This window comes from Pan paniscus, chromosome 10 (genome assembly GCF_029289425.2).
Source record: "Pan paniscus chromosome 10, NHGRI_mPanPan1-v2.0_pri, whole genome shotgun sequence".
In the NCBI taxonomy this organism is placed as follows: Eukaryota; Metazoa; Chordata; class Mammalia; order Primates; family Hominidae; genus Pan; species Pan paniscus.
Window position 1 is genome coordinate 102,388,125 of NC_073259.2, and position 27,873 is coordinate 102,415,997.

General features: G+C 37.7%; 1 protein-coding gene across 10 annotated transcripts in view; it reads right to left on the minus strand.

Moving 5' to 3' along the window:
- Positions 1-27,873, minus strand: part of CEP83 (centrosomal protein 83) — a 154,037-nt gene that overhangs the window by 36,367 nt on the left and 89,797 nt on the right. For 9 of the 10 annotated variants that reach the window (XM_055095991.2, XM_008969968.5, XM_034934240.3 and 6 more), the window contains 3 exons: positions 26,888-27,002; positions 25,014-25,158; positions 24,751-24,900 (listed from right to left, as the gene is read on the minus strand). In XM_055095991.2, the coding sequence (XP_054951966.1) occupies positions 24,751-24,900; positions 25,014-25,158; positions 26,888-27,002 (410 nt within the window). Of the gene's footprint in view, positions 1-24,750; positions 24,901-25,013; positions 25,159-25,351; positions 27,003-27,873 lie in introns of those variants that run through there. The other variant, XM_063593569.1, reaches the window with a different exon arrangement.

Sequence of the window (27,873 nt, forward strand, 5' to 3'; positions counted from 1 at the left end):
GTGATGGTATCAGACAAGTCAAGCAAAAAAAAAGACAAAAAAAGCAATTTTTAATGATAAAAGCTACAATTCACACTTAAAATAGAACTGCTATGAATATTTATATTCTGTACCAAATACCATGAAACTCACCTTTATGAAACAAAAACTACAAGATATACAAAGAGTCACATATAGAAACACAGTAATAATAGGAGACTTTAATATATCATTCTTTGTACAAGACAAATCAAGTGGACAAAAAATAAGCAAGTATACAGAAGACCTAAACATCGCAGTTAACAAGGTAGATCCTATGTGTACAGACACATATGTGTGTATGTATGTCTGTGTGTGTATGTATATATATATAGAACTTCATATATATATATAGAACTTCATACTCTTATAAGACTCCATGTGTTTACGTAACACAATAACTGACATATACTATGGGACTAAGTGACTATAGTTCTATAGTCGCTGGGCATGTGACATGTCCAGAATGCGAACTTAAGAAGACACCCATTCTAAGACTCCTGCAAGTGCAGGGTCAGCACGTGAGACTGTCGCCTTAAATTTTGCACCCTGGGTGCCTCACTTGCTTTACCCTAGTCCTGCCCTTGATAGATTAGGTTACAAAGAAACATCAGAGTGTTCCACAAAGCAGAAAGAGTACAAACAATATTGTGATCACAATGCAATAAAACTAGAAATTAACTTTTTAAAAAGGTTCTCCTACCTGGAAATTAAAAATCCTTCTGTTATAGACTGAAACATGTTCCTTCAAGATATGACTACATTTGGAGATAGGGCCTTTAAAGAGACAATTAAGGTTAAAGTCATATGGGTGGGCCCTAATCCAATATGACTAGTGTCCTTACAAAAAGGATAGACAAGAGGGGATGCAAAGGCACAGAGAAAAGGCCATGTGAGGACAAAGTGGGAAGAAGGTGGCTACCTGCAAGTCAAGAAGAGAGGTCTTAGGAGAAACCAAGCCAGGCAATACCTTAATCTATGACTTCTAGTCTCCAAAACTGTAAGAAAATTAATTCCTGTTGTTTGATCACCCAGTCTGTGGTATTTTATTATGGCAGACTTAGCAAACTACTACATCTTCTGTTAAACAACTCTTTGGCAGAAAGAAAAATGCAAATTAAAATTAGTGAATTTCTTTAAAAATAATAATTAAAACACTATATAATTTATGGGATACACGTAAAGCAGTGATGAGAAGAAAATTATTAGCACTAAATACTCTTACCAATAAGAATGAAAGAATAAACTGTAGTAAAATTAAATTCTCAACTCAAAAACAACCAAATGAACAAAGTAAACTAAAAGAAAGCCCAAGGTATACAACATGACCTTAGAAAACTCTAAGAAATCAACAAAGCAGCTATTAGAAAATATGTGACTTTAGTAAAGTCACAGGATTCAAGATCAATACATAAAAGTAAACTATATTTCTATATGCAACGAACAATTAAGAAGTCAAATGAACTCCATTTATACCATATCTAGAAATAAAATTGAATCAAAGATGAACATGATATATACAATGAAAACTGCAACACACTGATGAAAGAAATGAAACCTAAATAAATGGAGAGATGTATGATATTCATGGATTGGAAGACTCAATATTGTTAAGGTAACAATTCTCCTCAAATTGACCTAAAAATCCAATACAATCCCAATTAAAATTTTAACAAGAATTTAAAAAGATAAAAAACTGATTAAAAAATTAATATTTGAAAGGCAAAGGACCTAGAAAAGCCAAAAGAATTTAGACAAAAAAGAACCAGGTAGAGGACGTGCACTACCTGAACCAAACTTACTATAAAGCTACAGTAATCAAAATGGTATGATACTGGTGTAAAGACAAGATCAGTAAAATAGAACAGAGTCCAGAAATAGACTCACACCTGTAATTCAATGAGGGAAAAGATAGTCTTCAAAAAATGGTGCTGGAACAACTGGATACCTACATGAAAATAAAAAGTATATGTGTGCCATTACCTTACACCACATAAAAGTTAAGATGAATTAGACCTTAAAACCTAAAGGTAAAAACCAAATATTAATCTTTTAGAAGAAAACAAATATCTTTTTAACACAGAATTAGGCAAAGACTTCTTGAAGAGAACACAAAAAATACAAACAAGAAAAAAATTGATAAAGTGGTGTGGTATTATGATGTATATATATTGGTTTACATATACATATGGGTTTACATTCATGGTTCCTGGCTCGTAACTTCCATAGCCCTTGTCCACATTTCCTAAGCGACTAAAACAATACATGTATCTTTGTTACCGTATTAGGCCCTTTGTTTATGGCTCGGGAGGCAGCTTCAGAACAGCTTCAGAGTGATAAAGGCGAAAGACAGTCTTTGGTTATAATACTGGGGTGCTCTGGGCCTCAGAAAACAGAATCTCTCTCTGACCTTCTGTCCTCCTTTTACCTGCGCCTTTTTCTCTCCAAGGCAGGCCACACACACTAAAAATATACTCCAATCTTCCCCCATCTTTCTGTCTTGGAACTGGTCATAAAAAAATCCTCTGAATTACCTTACCAGACAGCAGGTCATAAGACCTGCATTTCTGAAGGGGTCCTGCCCCTTCCTTACCCAGGAGGAAATAATGCTACACAGAGGGGCCAAGAAGAATCTAAATGCACAGGACTTGTTACAATTCTCTGCACAGTCTATTAGTATTAGATCACGCCCTTTTTGTCCAATAAGATTTCCATACGATTGTCCATTCTTCAATCATGTTTATCCAATGAAGTCTCCAAAAAAGACTCAAGAGGACAGGGTACCGCAAGCCTCCAGACAGCTGAACTCATGGAGGATTACATGAAGGTAAACAAGAACTCACCCATGTGCTAGGAGAATGGCACACTCCAACTTCACAGGAACAGAAGCTCCTGAGCTCTGGACCCTTGAGATCTCACCCTATTATATCTCTTTCTTCTTCTTTTTTTGAGACGGGGTCTTGCTCTGCTGCCCAGGCTGGAGTGCAATGGCCAATCTCGGCTCACTGCAACCTCTGCCTCCCAGGTTCAAGCAAGTCTCCTGCCTCAGCCTCCCGAGTAGCTGGGATTACAGGCACCTGCCACCACGCCCAACTAATTTTTTTTGTATTTTTAGTAGAGACGGGGTTTCACTATGTTGGTCAGGCTGGTCTCAAACTCCTGACCTCAGGTGATCCACCCACCTCAGCTTCCCAAAACGCTGGGATTATAGGCGTGGGCCACTGCACCTGGCCTATTATTTCTTCATCTAGCTGTTTATTTGTATCCGAAGTGAGCTGAGATCACGCCATTGCACTCCAGCCTGGGTGACAGAGCCAGACGCCGTCTCAAAAAAAAAAAAAAATCCTCTTCAATAACCTGGGAAACATAAAGTGTTTCCTTAAGCTTGTGAACCACTCTAGTAAATTTAGCTGAAAGAGAAGGTTATGGAAACCCCAACTTAAAAACCTGGTCGATCAGAAGGTCCAGAGTCCTGAAAGTGAGACTGGTGTCTGAAATGGTGGCAATCTTGTGGGACCAAGCCTTCAACCCGCAGGATCTGATGCTATTTCCATGTAGAGAGCAGTAGAATCAAATTAGATTAGAAGATGTCAGACTGCTGTCCACTGCAGAACTGAATGCTTGCTTGTTGATGGGTAGAAATCCATACATTTGGTCACAGAAGTTTTCTGTGTTGTGGTGTGAAAACACAGGAAAAAACACCACTCAGGAGTTCAAGACCAGTCTGGGAAACATGGAGAAACCTTGTCTCTGCTAAAAATATAAAACTTAGCCAGGCACGGTGCCATGCACCTGTAGTCCCAGCTACTCAGGAGGCTGAGGTGGGAGGATCGCTTGAGCCCAAGAGGCGGAGGTTGCAGTGAGCTGAGATGGCACCACGGCACTCCAGCCTGGGCAACAGAGCAAGATCCTGTATCAAAAAATAAATAAATAAATATATATATATATATATACACACACACACACATACACACACACACACACACATACATACACACACAATTAAGTAAATGAAAAGGAAAGTCATAGATAAGGAGAAAATATCTGTAAAATATGTATCTAAGAAAGAGCTTTTATGCGTAACACATAAACAACTATTATAAATCAATAAGATAACTTCTGAATGTAAAAAGTGGCCAAAATATTTGAACAGAAACTTCACAAAAGTAGCTTATAAGCACACAAAAAGATGCTAACCACCACTAGTCACAGAGACAATAAAATTAAGACCACAGGTGACATGTTACAACATATCCAATTAGAATTATTATTAAGACTGAAAATAACAAGTGTCAGTAAGGATGTAAAACAAACAAAATCCTCATATATTGCTAGTTGGAATGAAAAAACTTCTCAAGTGTTTCCACACTGGAAAACAGTATTTCTGTATGTTATAAAATTAAATATATACTTAACATATGACTTAGTAATCCCATTTCTAGGTATTTAACAAGGAGAAATAAAAACATATTTCCACACAAAGACTTGTAAATGAATGTTCACAGCAGCATTATTCATAATAGCCCCCAACTAAAAACAACCCAACATTTGTCCAACAAAAGAATAAATAAATCATATTACATTTATACAATACTAATCAGCAATAAAAAGACATGGGCCACTGATACACTCAGAGCATGGATAAGTCACAGGTTGCCTAACGTTGGGACTCAGGAAAGGAGGTCAACTATAAAGAGACATGAAGAAACTTTTGGGGTGATGAAACTATTCCATATTTTTATTATGGTGAGGATTGTACAACTGTATACAAAATGGATGAATTTTACTTTAGGTACATTAAATGATAACAATAAAACTATAGAAACTTTTTAAGGGCAAAGAACCAGAAGATAAAGGCAGAAATTAATGAGTTAGAAAATGGGAAACCAGTCGATCTAATAAATAAACCAAAATCCTAATTTAAATGAATGTACTGAACTGTATGTTTTAAAATAGTTAAAATGGTAAATTTTATGTATATTTTACCACAAAAATATATATATATATACACAAAGCAGTGGCTGACTTGATCAAGAAAGAAAGGAAGAAAGCACAAGTATAGAACAAAAAATAACAAAGGGGAAATAAGCATTGAAACAGAAAAAAATTTTTAAAAAAAGAGGTCTACTTTTCAAAAGGAGGAGCATAGTGGCCAGCCGTCAGAAGTTGACAATGACCAATTGAGAGCAATCATTGGAGCTGATCCTCTACAACTACACAAGAAGCTGCCAAAGAACTCAATGTCAACCATTTTATGGTCATTTGGCATTTGAAGCAATTCGGAAAGGTGAAAAAGCTAGATAAGTGGGTGTCTCATGAACTGAGTGAAAATTTAAAATATCGTCATTTTGAAGTGTAGTCTTCTCTTATTCTATGCAACAACAAACTATTTCTCAAGCAGATTGTGACATGCGACAAAAAGTGGATTTCATACGACTACCGGCAATGACCACCTCAGTGGCTGGATGGAGAAGAAGCTCCAGAGCACTTCCCGAAGCCAAACTTGTGCCAAAAAGGCTCATGGTCACTGTTTGGTGGTCTGCTGCCGGTCTGATCTACTACAGCTTTCTGAATCCCAGGGAAACCATTACATTTGATAAGTATGCTCAGCAAATCGATGAGATGCATTGAAAACTGCAATGCCCGCAGCCGGCACTGATCAACAGAAAGGGTCCAATTCTTCTCTACGACAATGTCCAACTGTATGCCACACAACCAATGCTTCAAAAGTGGAACGAACTGCACTACGAAGTTTTGCCTCATCTGCCATAGTCACCTGACCTCTTGCCAACTGACTATGACTTCTTTAAGCATCTCAACAACTTTTTGCAGGGAAAATGCTTCCACAACGAGCAGGATGCAGAAAATGCTTTCTAAGTGTTTGTCTAATCCCACCAGGTGTGGTGGCTCACACTTGTAATCCCAGCACTTTGGGAGGCCGAGGTGGGTGGATCACCTGAGATCAGGAGTTCAAGACCAGCCTGGCTAACATAGTGAAACACCGTCTCTACTAAAAATACAAAAATTAGCTAGGTGTGGTGGTGGGTGCCTATAATCCCAGCTACTCGGGAGGCTGAGGCAGGAGAATCGCTGAACCCAGGAGGTGGAAGTTGCAGTGAGCCAAGATTGCACCACTGCACTCCAGCCTGGGTGACAAGAGCAAGACTCTGTCTCAAAAAAAAAAAAAAAAAGAAAAAAAGTTTGTAGAATCCCGAAGCATGGATTTTTATACTACAAGAATAAACTTATTTCTCACTGGCAAAAATGTGTTGACTGTAATGGTTCCTATTTTGATTAATAAAGATGTGTTTGAGCCTAGTTACACTGATTTAAAATTCATGGTCCAAAACCACAATCACTTTTGCACCAACCTAATAATACACCATATTAAAAGAATGAAGAAAAAAATGCATGATCATCTCAACTGATGCAGAAAAAGCATTTGACAAAATTCAACACACTTTCATGATAAAACAAACTAACGAACTTGGAATAGAAGGACACTACCTCAACATAATAAAGCCATATATGAAAAAGCCACAGTGAGTATCATAAGCAATGGTGAGAGACTGAAATGTTTTCCTTTAAGATCAGGAAAAAAACAAGTACTCCCACTTTTGCCACTTCCATTTGACATGAAACTGGAAGTTCTAGCCAGAGCTATTAGGCAAGAGAAAGACAATGAATTCAGCAAAGTAGCTGAATACAAAGCCAACAAACAAAAATTAGCTGCATCTCTATACACTAACAATGAATACTATGAAAAGGAAAATGAAGAAAATAATTCCATTTACAATAGCATCAAAAAGAATACATAAAAATTAACTGAACCAAGGAGGTGAAATACTTAGAAAACTAAAAGACGCTGCTAACAGAAATTAAAGAAGATATAAGTAAATGGAAACACATCCCATGTTCATAAATTGAAAGATTTAATATTGTTGAGATGTCAATACTACCAAAAATAATCTACAGAATCAATGCAATTCCTATCAAAATCCCAATATTTTGTACAGAAATAGAAAAATCTATCCTAAAATTCGTATGGAATCTCAAGGGAACCCAAGTAGATGAAATAATCCCGAAGAACAAAACTAGAGAACTCATACTTCCTTATTTCAAAATTTATTGCAAAGTTATAATAATCAAAATAGTGTGACACTGACATAAAGACCAACATATAAGCAACTGGAATAGAATACAGAATGAGTAAATAAACCCCCCCATATAGGGTCAAATGATTTTTGACAAGAGTACCAAGGTCATTCAATGAAGAAAGGGCAATGTTGTCAACAAACAGTGTTGGGAAAACTGGATACATACATATAAAAGAATGAACTTGGACCTCTCTTTATATAGGAAAATTAATTTAAAATAGATCAAAGGACTAAATGTGCAACCTAAAACTAAACTCTTAGAAGAAAAGATGGGGGAAAGGCTTCATGGAATTTGATTTGATAATGATTTCTTGGATATGACACGAAAGGCATAGGGCAATAACAACAACAACAAAAAAAACAGACAAAATGAACTCCATGAAAATAAATTTTTCTGCAACAAAAGATACTTATCAACAGAGTAAAACCCTACAGAATAGGAGAAAATATTTGCAAATCATGTATCTGATAAGGCATTAATATCCAGAATATACAGAGAAAAACTAAACAAGAATAAAAAATAAAATTTTTAAATGGACAAAAAACTTGACTAGCTGTTTTTCAAAAAAGATGCATATTAAAAGATGCTCGACATCACTAATCATTAGAAAGATGCAAATCAAAACTACAATGAGATACTTACTACCTCACACCTATCAGGATGGTTACTATCAAAAAAACATGAGGAAGACATCATTAAGATGACTGACTAGAGCACCAACACTCTTCCACAAAGGCCCAAAATAACAAGTAAATAACTGCACTTCAGGTAAGAGTTTCTAAGGGAGAACAACAGAATTCACATGAAAGAGAAAAAAAAAATCCACTTAATCATGGAGACTTGAGATGGCAGCATAGAGAAGAAAGCAAAGCACCCAGCCAGGATTGGCTCAGAACCAAGAGAGACTCCCCATTGTGTGAGAAATGGTAGGTAGGAGTTCCTTAGCAATCCCTAATACCACTGTGGACATGTGTAAACCTAGCTACAGAAGAGCCCTAGAGTCCTAACAGGCCCTGAATCCGGTACAGGGAGCTGCTTGGAGTCCACATGGTTACATTGCTCCAGAGAAGGAACACACACTGGGTCCCCCCACTCCCTGTGACCCAAGCTGCTACAGCATGGCACCATTTTGAGAACCGAGCCAATGCTGAAATACATGCTGCCATGGGGTTCAACAGACCTGGTATTTCCATATCTGAAGGGTCCCACTGTAATCATGCCACAATCAAATAAAAGGGTCCAACACCACAACCTCAGCTACACAGAGCAGTAAAGCCAAAACTCCAGAACCTGAGCTGATATAGTAGACCTAAAGGAACAAGCAATCTAGCACAGCAGGGAGGCCACCTCCAAGACCAAGGGCACTGGTGCATGCAGCCCCTAGGGTTTAAGAACTAGCTGCCAGCCACTGCCAGCAATCCCATTCCCATAACTGGTGAAGCAGAAATGCACCCCACATACCTGTAGGGACCAATGATGGGCCCATATGGCAACAGCCACCACTGGCAATTCCACCCCACAACTGGCAAAGCCACCATACCCAATGAGCACCCAACACCCAAGGCCTGAGAACTGTTCCACCTAGAGGCCCCTATCAACACCAAAGACATGAGACTCATTCTACAAAAACTCACAGCAGAGACCACTGAGGTACTTGCAGACACTGCTGACATGAATTACAGCCAAAGATCATATGGAGACTACATTACTGTACTAATATAGAAACAAAGCCAAAGCAACTACCCAAACAATACTGCAGGACAAATATACAGGAAAAGGTCCTTCTTTACAAAAGCTACTCCATAAAATAGAAAGAGACAACTATTCTACCAGATGCACCCATAACATAGGGACACAAGAAACATGAAAAAAGTTGGGCGTGGTGGTTCACGCCTGTAATTCCAGCACTTTGGGAGGCCAAGGCAGGCAGATCACGAGGTCAGGAGTTTGAGAACAGCCTGGCCAACATACTGAAACCCCGTCTCTACTAAAAATACAAAAAATTACCTGGGCTTGGTGGTGGGTGCCTGTAATCCCAACTACTTGGGAGGCTGTGGCAGGAAAATCGCTTAAACCTGGAAGGCAGAGGTTGCAGTGAGCCAAGATTGTGCCACTGCACTCCAACCTGGGTGACAGTGTGAGACTCCGTCTCAAAAAAAAAAAAAAAAAGAAACATGAAAAAGAAAACATGACACCTCAAATGGAACCCAATAATACTCCAGTAATAGACCCTAATGAAAAAGAAATCTAAAAAATGCCTGAAAAGAAATTAAAAATAACAATGTTAAGGAAACTTGGAAAGATACAAGAGAATACAGATAGAAAATTCAATGAAATCAGGAAAAAATAATATGAATGACAAATGTGAGAGACACAGATATCATAAAAAAGAACCAAACAGAATCCTTGGAGCTGAAGAATTCCATGAACAAAATTAAAAATACAATCAAGAATTTCAGGAACAGTCTAGATCAAGCAGGAAAAAGAATTTTTGAACATTAAGACAGGTCTTTTAAAATAATCCAGTCAGACAAATAATAATAAAGAATAAAAGGGATGAAGAAAGCCTATGAGACTTATGTGACACCATTAAGTGAACACATATTCACATTATAAAAATTCCAGAAGAATAAGAGATGGGAAATGGTATCAAAAACGTTGTAAACAAAATCATAACTGTAGAGTTCCCAAGTCTTAGGAGAGAGATGAACATCCAAATCCAAAAAGCTCAAAGACCCCAAACTGATTCAACCCAAAAAGGTCCTCTCCAAGGCATACTATACTCAAACATCAAAAATCAAATCAAAGAGAGAATTCTATAAACAACAAGAAAAAAGCATCAAGTCATATATAAGAAAATCCCCGTGAGACAAACAGCAGATTTCTCAAGAGAAACCTTACAGGCAAGAAGAGAACAGAATGATATACTCAAAAGTAGTGAAAGAAAAATAACTTCCATTCAAAAATACTATACCCAGCAAAACTATCTTCAGAAATGAAGAAGAAACAAAGTCTTTCTCAGACAAGCAAAAACTGAGACAATTCATCACCACTAAACCTACTCAACAAGAAATTCTTAAGGGAGTCCTACAACTGAAAATGAAAAGACAATGACTAACATCATGAAAACATGTTAGTATAAAACTCACTAGTAGAGCAGATAGATACACAAATGAGAATGAAATCAAACTTTGTCACTACAGAAATCCACCAAACCACAAAGATAAACAATTAAGAGAGCAAGAAAGAAACAGAAGATCTACAGTACAACCAGAAAACAATTAACAAAATGACAGGACTAAGTCCTTCCCTACCAAGAATAACTTTGAATGTAAACAGATTACATCCCCCAATTAAGACATATAGACTGGGTAAAGGCATAAAAACTCAAAGCCCAAATATAAGCTGCCTAAACAAAACTCACTTCACCCATAAAGACATACATAGTCTGAAAACGAAGTGGGGAAAAAAAAAACACTCCATGCAAAGAGAAACCAAAAATGAACAGAAGCAACTTACTTAGATAAAATAAACTTTAAGTCAAAAACTGTGAAAAGTTTGTCACACTGTAAAAAGAACTGTAAAAAAAAAAAGTTTTTAAGCTGTAAAGAGACAAGGAAGTTCATTATATAATGGAAAAAAAAACCCAATTCAGCAAGAGGATTAGCAATAGTAAATATGTATGCATCAAACACCAGAGAACCAAGATATATTAAAGCAAATATAATTATTATCTAAGGGGAAAGATAGACACCAATGCAATAATAGTAGAGGATTTCAATACCCCACTCTCTGCATTAGAGAGATCACCTAGAAAGAAACATAGATTTAAACTACACTGTAGACCAAATGGACTTCACAGACACTTGTAAAACATTTCATCCAGTAGCCGGAGAATGCAGAATACTCATTCTTCTTCTTCTTTTTTTTTGAGATGGAGTCTTGCTCTGGCACCCAGGCTGGAGGGCAGTGGCACAATCTCGGCTCACTGTAACCTCTGCCTCCTGGGTTCTTGTGCCTCAGCCTCTCGAGTAGCGGGGATTACTGTCACGCACCACCAAACCCAATCAATTTTTTTCTGTATTTTTAGTAGGGACAAGGTTTCACCATTTTGGCCAGGCTGCTCTCCAACTCCTGACCTCAAGTGATCTGCCCACCTTGGTCTCCCAAAGTGCTGGGATTACAGATATGAGCCACCATGCTTGGCCAGAATATTCACTCTTTTTATCAGAACATGGAGCATTCCACAGGACAGACCATATGTTAGGCCACAAAACAAGTCTCAATAAATTTTTAAAAATCAATATATCAAGTATATTTTCTGACAACAGCAGTATAAAACTAGAAATCAGTAACAAGAAGAACTCTGAAAGGTGTACAAATACATGAAAATTAAATAACATGCTCCTGAATGACCAATGAGTCAAGGAGGAAATTAAAAAATTAACTGAAGGCCGGGTGTGGTGGCTCACACCTGTAATCCCAACACTTCAGCAGGCCGAGGCAGGAGGATCACAAGGTCAAGAGATCGAAACCATCCTGGCCATCATGGTGAAACCCTGTCTGTACTAAAAATATAAAAATTATATGGGCATGGTGGCACACGCCTTGCTACTCGGGAGGCTGAAGCAGGAGAACTGCTTGAATCTGGGAGGTGGAGGTTGCAGTTAGCTGAGATCGTGCCACTGCACTCCAGCCTGGCTACAGAGTGAGACCCCGTCTCAAAAACACAAAACAAAAAAAACAGAAAAATTTCTTAAAAACAAATAAATAAAAATAAAGATGCAACATACCCCAAACCTATGCAATGAATACCACAAAAGCAGAATTAAGAGTGAAAGTTTATAGCAATAAATGCCTACATCAAAAAAGTACAGAAACTTCAAATCAACAACATAATCATGTTCCCCAGGGAACTAGAAAAACAAGAACAGGCTGGGCACAGTGGCTCACACCTGTAATCTCAGCACTTTGGGAGGCCAAGGCGGGTGGATCACGAGGTCAGGAGATCGAGACTATCCTGGCTAACACCGTGAAACCCCATCTCTACTAAAAATACAAAAAATTAGCCAGGTATGGTGGCAGGTGCCTGTAGTCCCAGCTACTCAGGAGGCTGAGGCGGGAGAATGGCGTGAACCCAGGAGGCAGAGCTTGCAGTGAGCAGATCGCGCCACTGCACTCCAGCCTGGGCAACAGAGCGAGACTCCGTCTCAAAAAAAAGAAAAGAAAAACAAGAACAAACAAAGCCCAAAGTTAGTAGAGAGAACTAAAACGTAAAAATCAGTACAGAAACTTACAAAAAGATGTTGGGAGCAAGCCCCCCAAAGTCTGGCCATAAACTGGCCCCAAAACTGGCCATAAACAAAATCTCTGCAGCAATGTAACATGTCCATAATGGCCATAATGTCCAAGCTGGAAGGTTGTGGGTTTACAGGAACGAGGGCAAGGAACACCTGGCCCGCCCAGGGTGGAAAACCGCTTAAAAGCATTCTTAAGCCACAAACAAAAGCCTGAGCATCTGTGTCTTAAGGACATATTCCTGCTGCAATTAATTCGGCCCATCCTTTCATTTCCCTTAAGGGGTACTTTTAGTTAATTTAATATCTATAGAAACAATGCTAATGACTGGTTTGCTGTTAATAAATATGTGGGTAAATCTCTGTTCAGGGCTCTCAGCTCTGAAGGCTGTGAGACCCCTGATTTCCCACTTCACACCTCTATATTTCTGCGTGTGTGTCTTTAATTCCTCTAGTGCCGCTGGGTTAGGGTCTCCCCTACCAAGCCTGTCTCAGCAAGTGGCGCCCATTCATGGGGGCTCGAATCCAGGTCGAAGGGTCGCCAGAGCGACGGTTGGGAACAGAAAACTAGCTGGAGGACACCCGAGTACTCTTAAAGCAATCCCTGTGGTGAGTAAGAAGGGGAGCTCTGAAGCATCAGGGTAACAATGGGATAGGTATGGGGTCTGGTTCGTTTCATCTTAGAACTTTTTCACACTGATAACAAGGAGGAACAAGAGTATAGTGAAGTAACAGAAGAGGTTACAGAGCATGTTTATTTGCCAGCTAAAGCTAAAGCGGCAAAGGAAGGAGAGGTTCATCCCTACCCTTCTGCACCCCCTCATTATTTTTTGAGGAAAATGACCCCCCAGATCTTTCTTTTCCAGAGGACACTGGGTGAAAAATAGCTGCCCCAGTGACTGTTCGAGCAGCGCCTCGAGCGATGGCTCTTAGTTCTATTAGGCAGGAATTCGGCAAGCTAGACAAGAGGGTGATTTAGAGGCTTGGCAGTTCCCTGTTAGAATACACCCCCCAGATCAAGAGGGAAATATTACAGCTATATTTGAGCCTTTTCCTTTTAAATTACTTAAAGAACTAAAACAAGCAATAAGTCAGTATGGACCAGGTTCTCCTTTTGTAATGGGACTGTTAAGGAATGTTACTGTTTCCAGTCGGATGATTCCTACTGACTGGGACGCTCTTACTCGAGCTTGTCTAACTCCTGCTCAGTTCTTACAATTTAAAACTTGGTGGGCAGATGAAGCTTCCATTCGGGCTGCTCGCAATGCCCAGGCCCAACCTCAAATTAATATAACTGCAGACCAACTTTTGGGGGTTGGCGGCTGGGCTGGTTTAGATGCACAACTGGTCATGCAGGATGATGCCATAGAACAACTTAGAGGAGTGCACATTAGAGCTTGGGGAAAAAAAATCACTTAATGTGGGGAACAATACCCTTCCTTTAGTGCTATAAAACAGGGACCAAGGGAACCATATGTTGATTTTATAGCTCGGTTACAGGAGTCTCTTAAAAAGATGATTGCAGATTTGGCTGCTCAGGATATAGTGTTGCAGTTATTAGCTTTCCACAATGCTAATCCCGATTGCCAGGCTGCTCTGTGACCTATCAGAGGGAAAACACATTTAGTTGATTATATCAAGGCCTGTGATGGTATCGGAGGTAATCTGCATAAAGCTACCTTGTTGGCACAGGCAATGGCAGGACTGAGAGTGGATAAAGGAAATACTCCATTTCCTGGAGCTTGTTTTAACTGTGGGAAGCATGGTCATACTAAAAAAGAATGTAGAAAAAATCAGCGAGTCAGGCCACCAGATAGGGGAAAAAAGAAAACTGTTGAGCCAGAAATATGTCCAAAATGTAAAAAAGGAAGACACTGGGCTAGTCAGTGTCACTCTAAGTTTGATAAAGAAGGGAACCCGATTTCGGGAAATGCCATGAGGGAGCCGTCTCGGGCCCTGTTCTAAACCGGGGCATTTCCAGCACAGGCCATTCCCTCACCCCTGTACAATGTCTGTCCCCTGCCACAGCAAGTAGTTCCACAGTAGATTTATGCTGCACAAAAGCTGTGAGCCTTCTGCCTGGGGAACCCCTGCAAAAGGTCCCAACAGGAGTCTGTGGACCCTTGCCAGCAGGGACTATAGGATTACTTTTAGGAAGGTCTAGTGTAAGTTTAAAAGGTGTACAAATACATACAGGAGTCATTGATTCAGATTATAATGGGTAAATTCAAATTGTTATATCTACTTCTGTTCCCTGGAAAGCAGAGCCAGGAAAGCACATAGCACAGCTCCTGATTGTGTCGTATGTGGGAATGGGAAAAAGTGAAATTAAACGAACAGGAGGATTTGGAAGCACAAATAAACAAGGCAAAGCAGCTTACTGGGTAAATCAAATTACTGATAAATGTCCTACCTGTGAAATAACTATTGAAGGAAAGAAATGTAAAGGTTTGGTAGATACAGGAGCAGACATTTCAATCATTTCTCTACAGCACTGGCCATCCACGTGGCCAATTCAACCTGCTCAATTTAACATAGTTGAAGTTGGTAAAGTCACTGAAGTATATCAAAGTAGTTATATTTTGCATTGTGAGGGGCCCGATGGACAACCTGGGACTATTCAAGCAATTATAACTTCTGTACCTATAAACTGATGGGGAAGAGATTTATTACAACAATGGGGAGCACAAGTTCTAATTCCAGAACAATTATATAGCCCTCAAAGTCAATATACAATGCATGAAATGAGGTATGTCCCTGGTACGGGACTAGAAAAAAAAATTGCAAGGTTTGAAAGAACCACTTCAAGTGGAAAAAACAAAGTTCCCGCCAAAGATTAGGAAAAAATTTTTGATGGCAGCCATTGTTAAGCCTCCAGAACCTATACCTTTCAAATGGTTAACAGATATGCCAATTTGGATAGAACAATGGCTGCTAAGTAAAGAGAAACTGGAGGCTTTAGAGAAATTAGTTGCTGAACAATTAGAAAATGGGCACATAGCTCCAACATTTTCTTCTTGGAATTCTCCAATTTTCGTAATTAAGAAAAAATCAGGAAAATGGAAAATGTTCACTGACTTAAGAGCCATCAATTCAGTTATACAACCTATGGGAGCATTACAGCCAGGATTGCCTTCTCCCGCTTTAATTCCAAAAAACTGGCCTGATTCCTGCAAGAAGTAGCTCACCATGACAAAGCTGCCCTTGCTTTTATCTCTTTGCAAATCTAAGAAGGGAGACATGTTGGGAGCAACCCCCCAAAGTCTGGCCATAAACTGGCCCCAAAACTGGCCATAAATAAAATCTGTGCAGCAATGTAACATGTCCATAATGCCCATAAAGTCCAAGCTGGAAGGTTGTGAGTTTATGGGAATGAGGACAAGGAATACCTGGCCCGCCCAGGGCAGAAAACTGCTTAAAGGCATTCTTAAGCCACAAACAAAAGCCTGAGCATCTGTGTCTTAAGGGTGTGTTCCTGCTGCAATTAATTTGGCCCATCCCTTCGTTTCCCTTAAGGGATACCTTTATTTAATTTAATATCTATAGAAACAATGCTAATGACTGGTTTGCTGTTAATAAATATGTGGGTAAATCTCTGTTCAGGGCTCTCAGCTCTGAAGGTTGTGAGACCCCTGATTTCCCACTTCACACTTCTATATTTCTGTGTGTCTGTCTCTAATCCCTCGAGTGCCGCTGGGTTAGGGTCTCCCCAATTGAGCTGGTCTCGGCAAAAAGGAGACTAAAAAACTATAAAATATCAACAAAACAAAATGTTGGTTTTTTGAAAAAACAAAATTGACAAAACATTAGCTAGATTAACTAAAAGTGAGAAGACCCAAATAAATAAAATCAAAAATGAAAAAGCAGACATTACAGCTGATGCCACAGAAATACTAAAGATCATTAGAGACTATTATGAGCAACTGTAGGACAACAAATAGGAAAACCTAGAGAAAATGGATAAATTGCTAAACACACAAAACCTATCAAGACTGAACCAAACAGAAGGAAATACAAAACCTGAACAGATCAATAATGAGTAACAAGACTGCATCATCAATAAAAAGTCTCCCAAGAAAAAAAGCCCAGGACCAGATGGCTTCACTGCTGAATTCTACCAAAGTTTTAAAAAAGAACTAATACTAATTCTTCTCAAACTATTCCAAAAAATTGAAAGGGAGAGAATTCTTCCAAACTCATTCTACGAGGCCAGCATTACCCTGACACCAAAACCAGACAGGGACACAACAAAAAAAAAGAGCACTATGGCCAGTATCCCTAATAAATACAGATGCAAAAACCCTCAACAAAAACACCAGCAAACCAAATCCAGCAACACGTTAAAAAAATTATTCACCATGATCAAGTTAGATTTATCACAGGTATGCAAGGATGGTTCAATATATGCAAATCAATAAATGTGATACATCGTATCAACTGAATGAAGAAAAAACGATAATTTCAATACATGCAGAAAAAGTGTCTGACAAAAATTCAGCTTTCCTTCATGACAAAAACTTTAAAAAAAATTAGGTATACAAGAAACATACCTCAATACAATGAATACCATATATGACAAAACCACAACTAACATCATACTGAACAAAAAAACATTGAAAGCTTTTCCCCTAAGAACTGGAACAATACAAGGATGTTCACCCTTGTCAATCTTATTCAACACAGCACTGGAAATCTCAGCCAAAGCAATTAGGCATGAGAGAGAAATAAATGGCTTCAAAATAAAAAAGGAGAAAGTCAAAACTGTCCACTTGCAGATGACATTATCTTACATATAGAAAAACCTAAAGATCCCACCAAAAAGCTCTTAGAACTTTTAATTCATTAAAGTTTCAGGATAAAAAAACTCAACATACAAAAATCAGTAGCATTTCTACATACTTAAACTAACTGGAAAAGAAAGAAATCTTCTTTATTATAATTATAAAAATTAAAATACCTATGAATAAATTTAACAAAGGAGGTAAAAGATCTCTAAAAGGAAAACTATAAAATACTGATTAAAGAAATTGAAGACACCAAAAAATGAAAAGAAATCTCATGCTTATGGATTGGGAGATTAATATTGTTAACATGACCATACTACCAAAAGTGATCTACAGTCAATGCAATTTCTACCATATTACCAATGAATTTCTTCACAGAAATTAAAAAAAAAAAATCTTAAAATTTGCATGGAGTCACAAGACTCCAAAGAGTCAAAGCAATCCTGTGTAAAAAGAACAAAGTTGGAGATATCTATCACACTATCTGACTTCAAAATATGCTACAAAGCTGTAGTAACCAAAACACCATAGTACTGGCATAAAAACACATACACCCACAAATGAAACAGAATAGAGAAGTCAAAAATAATTCCACATATTTACAGATAACTGATTTTCAACAAAAGCACCAAGAAAATACATTGGGGAAAGGACAGCCTCTTCAATAAATGATTATGGGAAAACTGCATATCCAAATGCAGAAGAATAAAACTAGATCCATCTCTCATCATATATAAAAATCAAAAACTTAAGTATGAGACCCCAAACTATGAAACTACTACAGGAAAACACAAGGAAAAGACTTCAGGACATTGCCCTAGGGGAAGATTTTACGGGTGAGACCTCAATAACACAGGCAACAAGTTGGGCATGGTGGCACGTGCCTATAGTCTCAGCTACTTGGGAAGCTGAGGCAAGAGGATCACCTGAGTCCAGAAATTTTGTGCTGTAGATGCTGTAGTGCGCTACTGCAATTGGGCATTCACATTAAGTTTCGCATCAGGATAATGACCTCCCAAGAGTAGAGGACCACCAGAATGCCTAAGGAGGGGTGACCTGACCCAGGTCAGAAATAGAGTGGGTCAAAACTCTATGCTGAACAATAGTAGCATTGCACCTGTGAATACCCACTGCAATCCAGCCTGGGCAACACAGCAAAATCCCATCCCTTATATAAATACAAAAACAAAATAAATGAAACAACTATAACAACAGAAAACGCAGGCAACAAAAGCAAACATAGATAAATGAGATCGTATCAAACCAAGTTTCTGCACAACAAAGGAAACAATCAACAGAGTGAAGAGACAACCTATACAATGGGAGAAAATATTAATACCTGCAAACTAATTTTTTTTTTTTTTTGAGACAGAGTTTCGCTCTTTTTGCCCAGGCTGGGGTGCAATGGCATGGTCTCGGCTCACCACAACCTCCGCCTCCTGGGTTCAAGCAATTCTCCTGCCTCAGCCTCCAGTGTAGCTGGGATTACTGGCGCACACTACCAGGCCCAGCTAATTTTGTATTTTTAGTAGAGGCAGGGTTTCACCATGTTGGTCAGGCTGGTCTTATACTCCTGACCTCAGGTGATCCACCCGCCTTGGCCTCTCAAAGTGCTGGGATTACAGGTGTGAACCATCATACCTGGCCCACCTGCAAACTATTTATCTGACAAGGGATTAAAATTTAGAATAAACAAGAAACTCAAACAACTGCAAAAAGCCCCAAGTAATTTCATTTAAAAATGGGCAAATGATCTGAATGGATCATTTATGAAAAATTGTTCAACATAACTATTCATCAGGGAAATGCAAATCAAACCACAATGAGATTTCATCTCACCAGCTAGAATGCCTGTCAAAAAGACAAAACAAATGTTGTCAAGAATGAGGAGAAAAGGGACTCTAATACACTGTTAGTGGGGATGTAAATTAGTATAGCCATTAAGAAAAATAGTATGGAAGCTCTACAAAAAAACTAACAACAGGCCAAGTGCGGTGGCTCACGCTTATAATCTCAGTACTTTGGGAGGCCAAGGCAGGTGGATCACTTGAGGTCAAGAGTTGGAGACCAGCCTGGCCAACACAGTGAAACCCCGTCTCTACTAAAAATAACAATCAATCAATTAATCAATAAATTAGCCAGGCATGGTGGCACACACCTGTAATCCAGCTGCTCAGGAGGCTGAGGCAAGAGAATCACTTGAACCTGGGAGGCAGAGGTTACAGTGAGCCGAGATCATACCACTGCACTCCAGCCTAGGTGACAGAGTGAGACCCTGTCTCAAAAAAAAAACTGAAACAGAACTACCACAGGACCCAGAAATTCCACAACTGGGTATATACCCAAAGCAAAGGAAATTAGTATGTCAAAGTGATATCTGCACTCCTATGTTTACTGTAGAACTATTCACAGTAAGCAAGATATGGAATCAACCTACGTGCCCATCAACAGATGGATGGATAAAGAAAATGTGGCATATATAAACAATGGAATACTATTCAGCCATAAAAAAGGATGAAATCCTGTCATTCATGGCAACATGGACAAGTATGGAGGACAATTGTTAATTAAATAAGTCAGGCACACAAAGATATATACTGCAAGTTCTCACTCACATGTGTAAGCTAAAAAGTTTATTTCATAGAACTAGAGAGTAGAATAGTGGTTACTAGAGGCTGGAAGGGTAGTGAGGAGGGAAGACAGAGGTTGGTTAACAAATACAAAATTACTATTGGATAGGAAGAATAATTTCTGGTGTTCTACAGCACTACTGACTGACTACAGTTAGCACTAATTTATTGTACGTTTGAGCTAGAAGAGACGATTTTGAATGTTCCCAAATGAAAGAACATATGAAATGTTTGAGGTGATTGAATATGCTAATTACCCTGATTTGATCATTACACATTGTATACGTGAATCAAAATATCACACTGTACCCTGTAAACATGTACAATTGTGTGTCAATTAAGTTTTTTAAAAACATGAAATAAGTGCTGGTGAAGATATGGAGAAATTAGAAGTCTTGTGCATTTTTGGTGGGTATTTAAAATGGTGCAGCCACTGAAGAAAATAGAATGGCAGTTCCTCAAAAAATTAAAAACAGAATTACAATATAAGCCAGTAATTCTTCTTCTGGATATACACCCAAAATAACTGAAACCAAGGTCGTAAGGAGATGTTTGTACACACATGTTCATAACAGCATTATTAATAGCTAAAATGTGGAAGAAATCCAGGTGTCCATAAACAAATCAATAAATACAGTATATATGTAGAACTGAAATATTATTAACCCTTAGAAAGTAATGAACATTAGGGCAGGTGCGGTGGCTCACGCTTGTAATCTCAGCACTTTGGGAGGCTGAGGTGGGCAAATCACCTGAGGTCATGAGTTCGAGACCAGCCTGGCCAACATGGTGAAACGGCATCTCTACAAAAATACAAAAATTAGCCAGGTATGGTAGCAGGCGCCTTTAATCCCAGCTACTTGGGAGACTAAGGCAGGAGAATGGCTTGAACCTGGGAGACAGAGGTTGCAGTGAGCTGAGATCATGCCACTGCACTCCAGCCTGGGCAACAGAGTGAGATGCTGTCTCAAAAAAAAAAAAAAAAAAAAAAGTAATAACATCATGCTAAGTAAAATAACCCAGTCAAAAAAAAAAAAAAAAAAAAAAAGACAAATACTGTTTGATTCCACTTACAAAGGTATGTAGAGTAGTCAAAAATCCTAAAAGACAGAAAGTGAAATGGTGATTACCAGGGTTTGGGAGGATGGGCTAAAGGGGAGTTATTGTTTAATGGGTACAGAGTTTGTTTTACAAGCTAAAAAGAACTCTGGAGATAGATGGTAATGATGGTTCCACAATACGAATGTATTCAATACCACTGAATTGTACACTTAAAAATAGTTAAGATGGTAGATTTTATTTTTACATGTATTTTATCAATTTTCAAATATTGGAAAAAAATTAATGGAATCCCAATAAAACTGCAAACAAACTTTTTAATGGAGCTAGACATTAATATTCAAGTTGATATGAAAAAACAAACATATAATTATAGCTAGGAAAATACTGAGAGAAAAACTATAAGGACTGAGTACCACAACCAGACATTAAAGCATACTATAAAGCCTCTATAATTAAAGTATCATAATAATGGTACAGGCGCCTAAAGTTCCAACTACTTGGGAGGCTGAGGCAGGAGGATTGCTTGAGCTCAGGAGTTCAGTGTTACAGTGAGCCATGATCACTCACTCCAGCCTGGGCAACAAAGAAAGACTCTGTCTCTAAATAAAAATTAAAACAAAAAAATTCTTTTTAATGTAAAATGGCACATGAACAGACAACCAGATGAGTGAAACAGAATAGAAAGTCCAGAAATATACCCAAGTATATATGGAAATTTAAAATACAATAAAAGCATCATCATGAATCACTGGGGCAAAGACAGGTTTTTAATAAAAGTGTGGGACAATCAATTAGCCATTTAGAAAAAACTGATCAAATCCATACCTCACAGCATACAAAAGAATACACTTCAAATAGATCAGAGAACTAAATGTAAAAAATGAAACCATACAAGCAAAAAGAAGTGAATTCCTCTTTAACCTCAGTTCAGGGAGAGAGTACTAACTCTGACTTAATACCCAGAGGCAATAACAGATTAAATTTGATTACATAATAAAAATTTTTGCATGGCAAAAAAATAACGGAAGCAAAATCAAAAGACTGCTGACACACACTGGCAGAAAATATCTGCAGCATAATCCTAATATATAAAGAACTCTTAAAAAGTAAGGTAATTTTAAAAAAATTTTTAAGCAAGGGAAAAAAGGCCAAAAAAAACAAGTATAATAGGGAAAGACAAGAACAAACAATACATACAAAAATGATATAAAAATGGCCCTTAAACACATGAAACATTGTTCAATCTCATTTATAATATGAGAAATGCAAATTAAACTACACTAAGATGCAAAGTGATATAATACTCTTGGATGGAAATTTGGCAATATCTAACAAAACTGCGTATGATTTACCTTTTCACCCACCTATTTACTTCAGGAATTCACCCTGAAGATACACCTCCAGAAAATGAAAATATTTACATGTACAACATTATTGATTGCATCATTAGTTGTAATCACAAAATACTGGAGGCCAGGTGTAGTGGCTCAACACCTATAATCCCAGTACTCTGGGAGGCCGAGGTGGGCAGATCACCCGAAGCCAGAAGTTTGACAGCAGCCTGGCCAACATGGTGAAACCCCACCCCTACTAAAAATACAAAATTTAGCCAGTCGTGGTGACATACACCTGTAATCTCAGCTACTCAGGAGGCAGGAGAATCACTTGAATCCCAGAGGCAGAGGCGGAGGCTGCAGTGAGCCAAGATCGCCCCACTGCCCTTCAGCCTGGGCAACAGAGCAAGACTGTGTTTCAAAAAAAAAAAAAAAAAAAAGACAAAATATTGGAAATTAAATGAACATAGGAGACTATTTCACTAAACACTGATAGATACACATAGTGGAGTGCTATGCAGCCATAAAAAAGAATGAGGTTAATCCCTATGAACTAATCTGAAGCAGTTTCCAGGGTACACTGATAAGAAAGAAGGAAAAATACAATGACATCTGGTATTTGTGAGGAACAAAAACAAACAAACAAACAAACAAAAAATGTAGGAAGTCTAAACCAGAAACTAATGAGATTAATCTCACATGGGGCAGGATAGATGAGAAAAGATGAGGGAAATGGGAACAGGGTAGAGGAGATGTGGGAAGTGGCACTTTTTTGAGGGTTTTGTTTTTTTGTTTTTGTTTTTTTTTTGGTGTATTATAGTTCTGTCCTTTAGAACCATGTAGACATTTCAAATGCCCAACATATTAATAAATAAATAAACAAGGATGAGGTATGGACTCAAAACAGAATAGAATAGACAGAATAAACCTGCTTTATAAGTGAATAACAAACCACATTAAAGGAGAATTTGGTGAGAAAAATCCTAAGTAACTTTGGAAAATAATATTTTGACTATATACTCTAAGGCTAAAGATAAAAACAACTATACACAAATATTACATGTAAGTTAATAGGTTTGTTTTTCATTGAGTGATGAGTTAGCAATTCTAAAACAACTTTATATTTTAGGACTGAGGAAATAAGTAAATATGGTAGGAATAATGAATGCCAGTTTTCTCACTGTCAAAAGAATTGCAAGTATGAAAAGAGGAAGACCAGAATGAACTCCACGGTGCTGGAACAGAACTGGAAATATCAATGTAAACTCAAGATTATTAATATAGAGAAAAAATAAAGAAATAGATGTAAATGTGTACTTTTCAGTTCACTGGGAGGACCTAGAAGCAATGACTCTCTAGTACCAATAAGCATACCTAGAGTTGAGATTTTGGTTTCTAAATGCCATTCTCCAATTAAAAAGGAATCAAAGCACCTCAGAGAAATGTTTAATTCCAGGGCTGGGGCAGGGAAAGTGAAAGAGAATCACAGAACATCCTGTAATGACAGAAAAAAGTCACAATAAATGGTGGGATTATGTCAAAAGGACATGGGATTCAACTTGAAAGATCTTCCAATAGCCAAATCTGAGAAAAGTTGAGCAACAAAAAAAAATAACAAAATCTTATAATCTATAGAAAAAATATGAATGTATAAATCCATAATGATATAAATATATTTAGAGGAGAAGGGAAAGCACTTACTTTCAGGAGAATTCCAACTAATAAATGAGGAAGGATCATAGAAATGGGAAGATCATCATTTGGCAAATGCTAGAGTTATAACTGTTTCAGATAAGAATTATCAATGGATACTAAAATTAATGGAAGATTATATAAAGGCAAAATATGAGAATATTTACACAGACTTGAAATATCATATGGGCAACCACAAGATAATTGTATATTACAAAGGGAAAAAATAGTAATTTTATAGGGGAAAAATGTGGCAGATACCACCTTAACCAAGTGATCAAGGTTAAAATCACCAGTTAAGGGGCCAAATCATGAAACTCCTAATATGATTCACTGAGGACACATGACTTTGATGTTTTGCTAAAAATGCCTAACCTGAATTTAACCATGAAAAATGCAATACAAAACCAAATTGAGAGAGGATATATAAAATACTGACAAGTATTTGTCAAAGTGTTCATATGTTCCAGATTAAAAGTAACTAAATGCAACATGTGATCCTGAATTGGGTTTTAGACCAGAAAAAAGACATCAGTGGGACAACTGGTAAAATTTAAGTACAGTTAATAGATTTTATAATAGTAATGCCTGATTTCCTGATTATATTCATGTTAATTTCTTAATCTTGATTATTATAATATGGTTACATAAGTATTTGTATTTGGGAGATCAGGGTGAAGAGCACATGGGAATTCTTTGTACTAGTTGTACATCATTTTGTTAACTCTGACCTTATTTCAACATGAAAAACTTTAAATATATATGTATATATAACCTAACACTCTGAAGCTCCTTCCTGGTGATCTCTTCTGCCATCTGTGAAGCCCGCAATTTCTCTTCATACTGATCCTTTTCAGATTGCCTCCAGACCTCATGTTCCACTTTCATTTTCTCCAAATCTGCTAATCTGTTCTCGAGTTCTAACCTAAAACAAGAGATCATAATTATGTTACAAGAACTATAATAAAGATGATATGACAGCAAAATGTTTTCATTTGCAAGGATATTTAAGTCAAACTAAGGTAATTAAGTACTTACTTTTCATCTTGTAATACCACAAGTTTTTGATAACCTTCTTCTTTGGCAGCTTGTACTTTACGTATTAATTCACGATCCTTTTCTACTAAGAGCACTTTGTGATGTTCAACAGCTGCTTTGAGAATTTCATTGTCTGACTGTAATCCTAGTGTTTTTCAAGGAGAAAAGTGTACTATATTCAATGTTATTAAGATGAAAAATCACATTTAACAGCAAACATTCATAAGCTGGTAAGACAAATGAATGTAGAAAGTCTCTACAAATATATATTCTCAACAATACTCACATCATTAATAAACACTCTTAAAATAAAAATGAAACAGGCTAAAACTCAGAGCAAATTTTCCTGTCACTGTTTATTTAGTGCATACACATATAAAAACTTTAATAAAAGCTGTATACATTTACTCATTCGAACATTGAGAGTTGAGATCAACCTGGATGATAACCAGAGGTTTACTTACTTCACCCCTAAAGAGGTTCTGTGACCTAAGCCTCATAGAAAAAGCTGGCTGATAGCAGAGTGAAATAAATCACAAAACCCTTCAAAACCTATTGATTCTAGCAGAATTACTAGATCTCTAGCAGAAGTATAAATAACATGGACACTTTCAAGTTTGTACAATGAATTCAGAAATCTTTGTGATGAAATGGCAAATACTTTGCAGATGGAATAACTAAAGCAAATTCACATCTAACTCAAAGTGAAAACAAAAATGCAGCATTCTTTAAGTTCCTAAAAAAATTTACTTCTTAATTCTATGGAAATCCATGAGTCAATAAATAGAAATTAATAATTGGAAAAAATCATTCATAGCAGCCAGACACGGTGTTAGCACCTGTAGTCCCAGCTACTGAGGAGGCTTAGGCAGGAGGACCATTTGAGCCCAGGAGTTCAAGGCTAGCCTGGGCAACATGGTGAGACCCCATTTCAAAACATGAAAGGCATTCATCATAAACTCTGTCTGAAATGAGTTCAACTACAGATCAACTCAAGCATAGCTACAGGCCAAAGGTAAGCTTATTTAAATACTTCAAGTTAGAAACAACATAAATAATGAGGAAATCTGATGAGACAGATGTTCCAAGATTAAACTGGAACTTAAAAATAAGCCTACTCGGCTGGGCGTGGCTCATGCCTGTAATCCCAGTACTTTGGGAGGCCGAGGCAGGCGGATCACGAGGTCAGGAGATCAAGACCATCCTGGCTAACACGGTGAAACGCTGTCTCTACTTAAAAATACAAAAAAACAGCCAGCCTGGTTGGTGGTGGGCGCCTGTAGTCCCAGCTATTTGGGAGGCTGAGGCAGGAGAATGGCGTGAACCTGGGAGGCAGAGCTTCCAGTGAGCCGAGATCATGCCACTGCACTCCAGCCAGGGGGACAGAGCGAGACTCCGTCTCAAAAATAAAAAATAAAAATAAAAAATAAATAAATAAGCCTACTCTGCACTAGGCTACAATGAACTGGCCTGAGGTCTACATAAAAAAATTTTTTTAATTGAAAAAAATTAAGCCTGGAACCCAATTATCTTCCTCACATTCTCTAGACTTAAAATGTCCTGGGACTAATAACTACACCATAAATAGATTTAAAATTTATAAATCAGGAAGTATGGCATCCCATTTACAAAATTCATTTATGTATCCAATAACTATGATAAAAACATGACTGATTTTTTTAAAGTTATTAAATCTTACAATGAACAAAACACTCAACATATAATAAACATTTCATATGTACTCCAAAATTAAAACTAAATTAAGTTGAAAATTTGGAAATAAAAATTCAGGTTCAACTATTTTAATAATTTGAGTTCATATCTGAAAATAAGCAGCAGCAGCAGCAGCAGCAGCAAGGGAAATCACATATTACCATCCAGTTCACTTTGAATCTTATTCCTTTCTCTTTCTAGCTCACTCTTAGCTCTTGCTGTCTCCAGTTTGATGTCTGTTATTTCCAGTTTGTTGGAATGTTTAAGTTCTTTTACCTGTTGATAATTAAAAACTGAAATTACTATTGGTCATTTTCTTGCCATTCAATACTTACCCCAAAACATAAGTGGAAACAAGAAAACGCTCTGGTAGTAAAGTAGAGTCTAAGTATCTTCCAAGAAGAAAGAAGTGTCAGTGCCTGCAACAGTACTTCAAGTAAGGAGACATTAAGAAAATACTGTTCTTTCCTAACAGAACAGAGGCATTTCTTTACGAATATCTGTGTATGGTCCTTTGGCTTAATCTTGCCTTAAAGACTTAATTACAAGTATCTAAAATCAAATACTCAATGATTGGAAAATCTGCAGGGGAAAAAAATCCTGAAACTTTTAAAATTTGTTAATATTTCTAAAAGACAGGGTCTTGCTATGTCATCCAGGCTGGAGTGCAGTGGCACGATCATAGCTCATTTCAACTTCAAACTCCTGGGCTCAAGTGATCCTCTCTCCTCAGCATTCCAAGTAGCTGTCAGGACTATACGTGCACACCACCACACTCAGATAATTTTTCAATTTTTTTGTAGCAATAGGGTCTTGCTATGTTGACCAGGCTGGTCTCAAACTCCTGGCCTCAAGCAATCCACCTGCTTTGGCCTCCTAAAGTGCTAGGATTATAGTTGTAATCCACTGCACTTGGCCTGAAACCTTCCTTTTAAAAAGTGTCCACAGCTGGATACAGTAACTTGCACCTAAAATCCCAGCTACTCAAGAGGCTGTGGCAGAAGGAAGTGTTTGAGGCCTGGTGTTGGAGACCAGCCTGGGCAACATAGTGAGATCCTTTCTCTAAAAAAAAATTTTAAAATTAGCCAGACATGACATGCCCCTTAGTCCCAGCCACTGGGGAGACTGAGGTAAGAGGATCACTTGA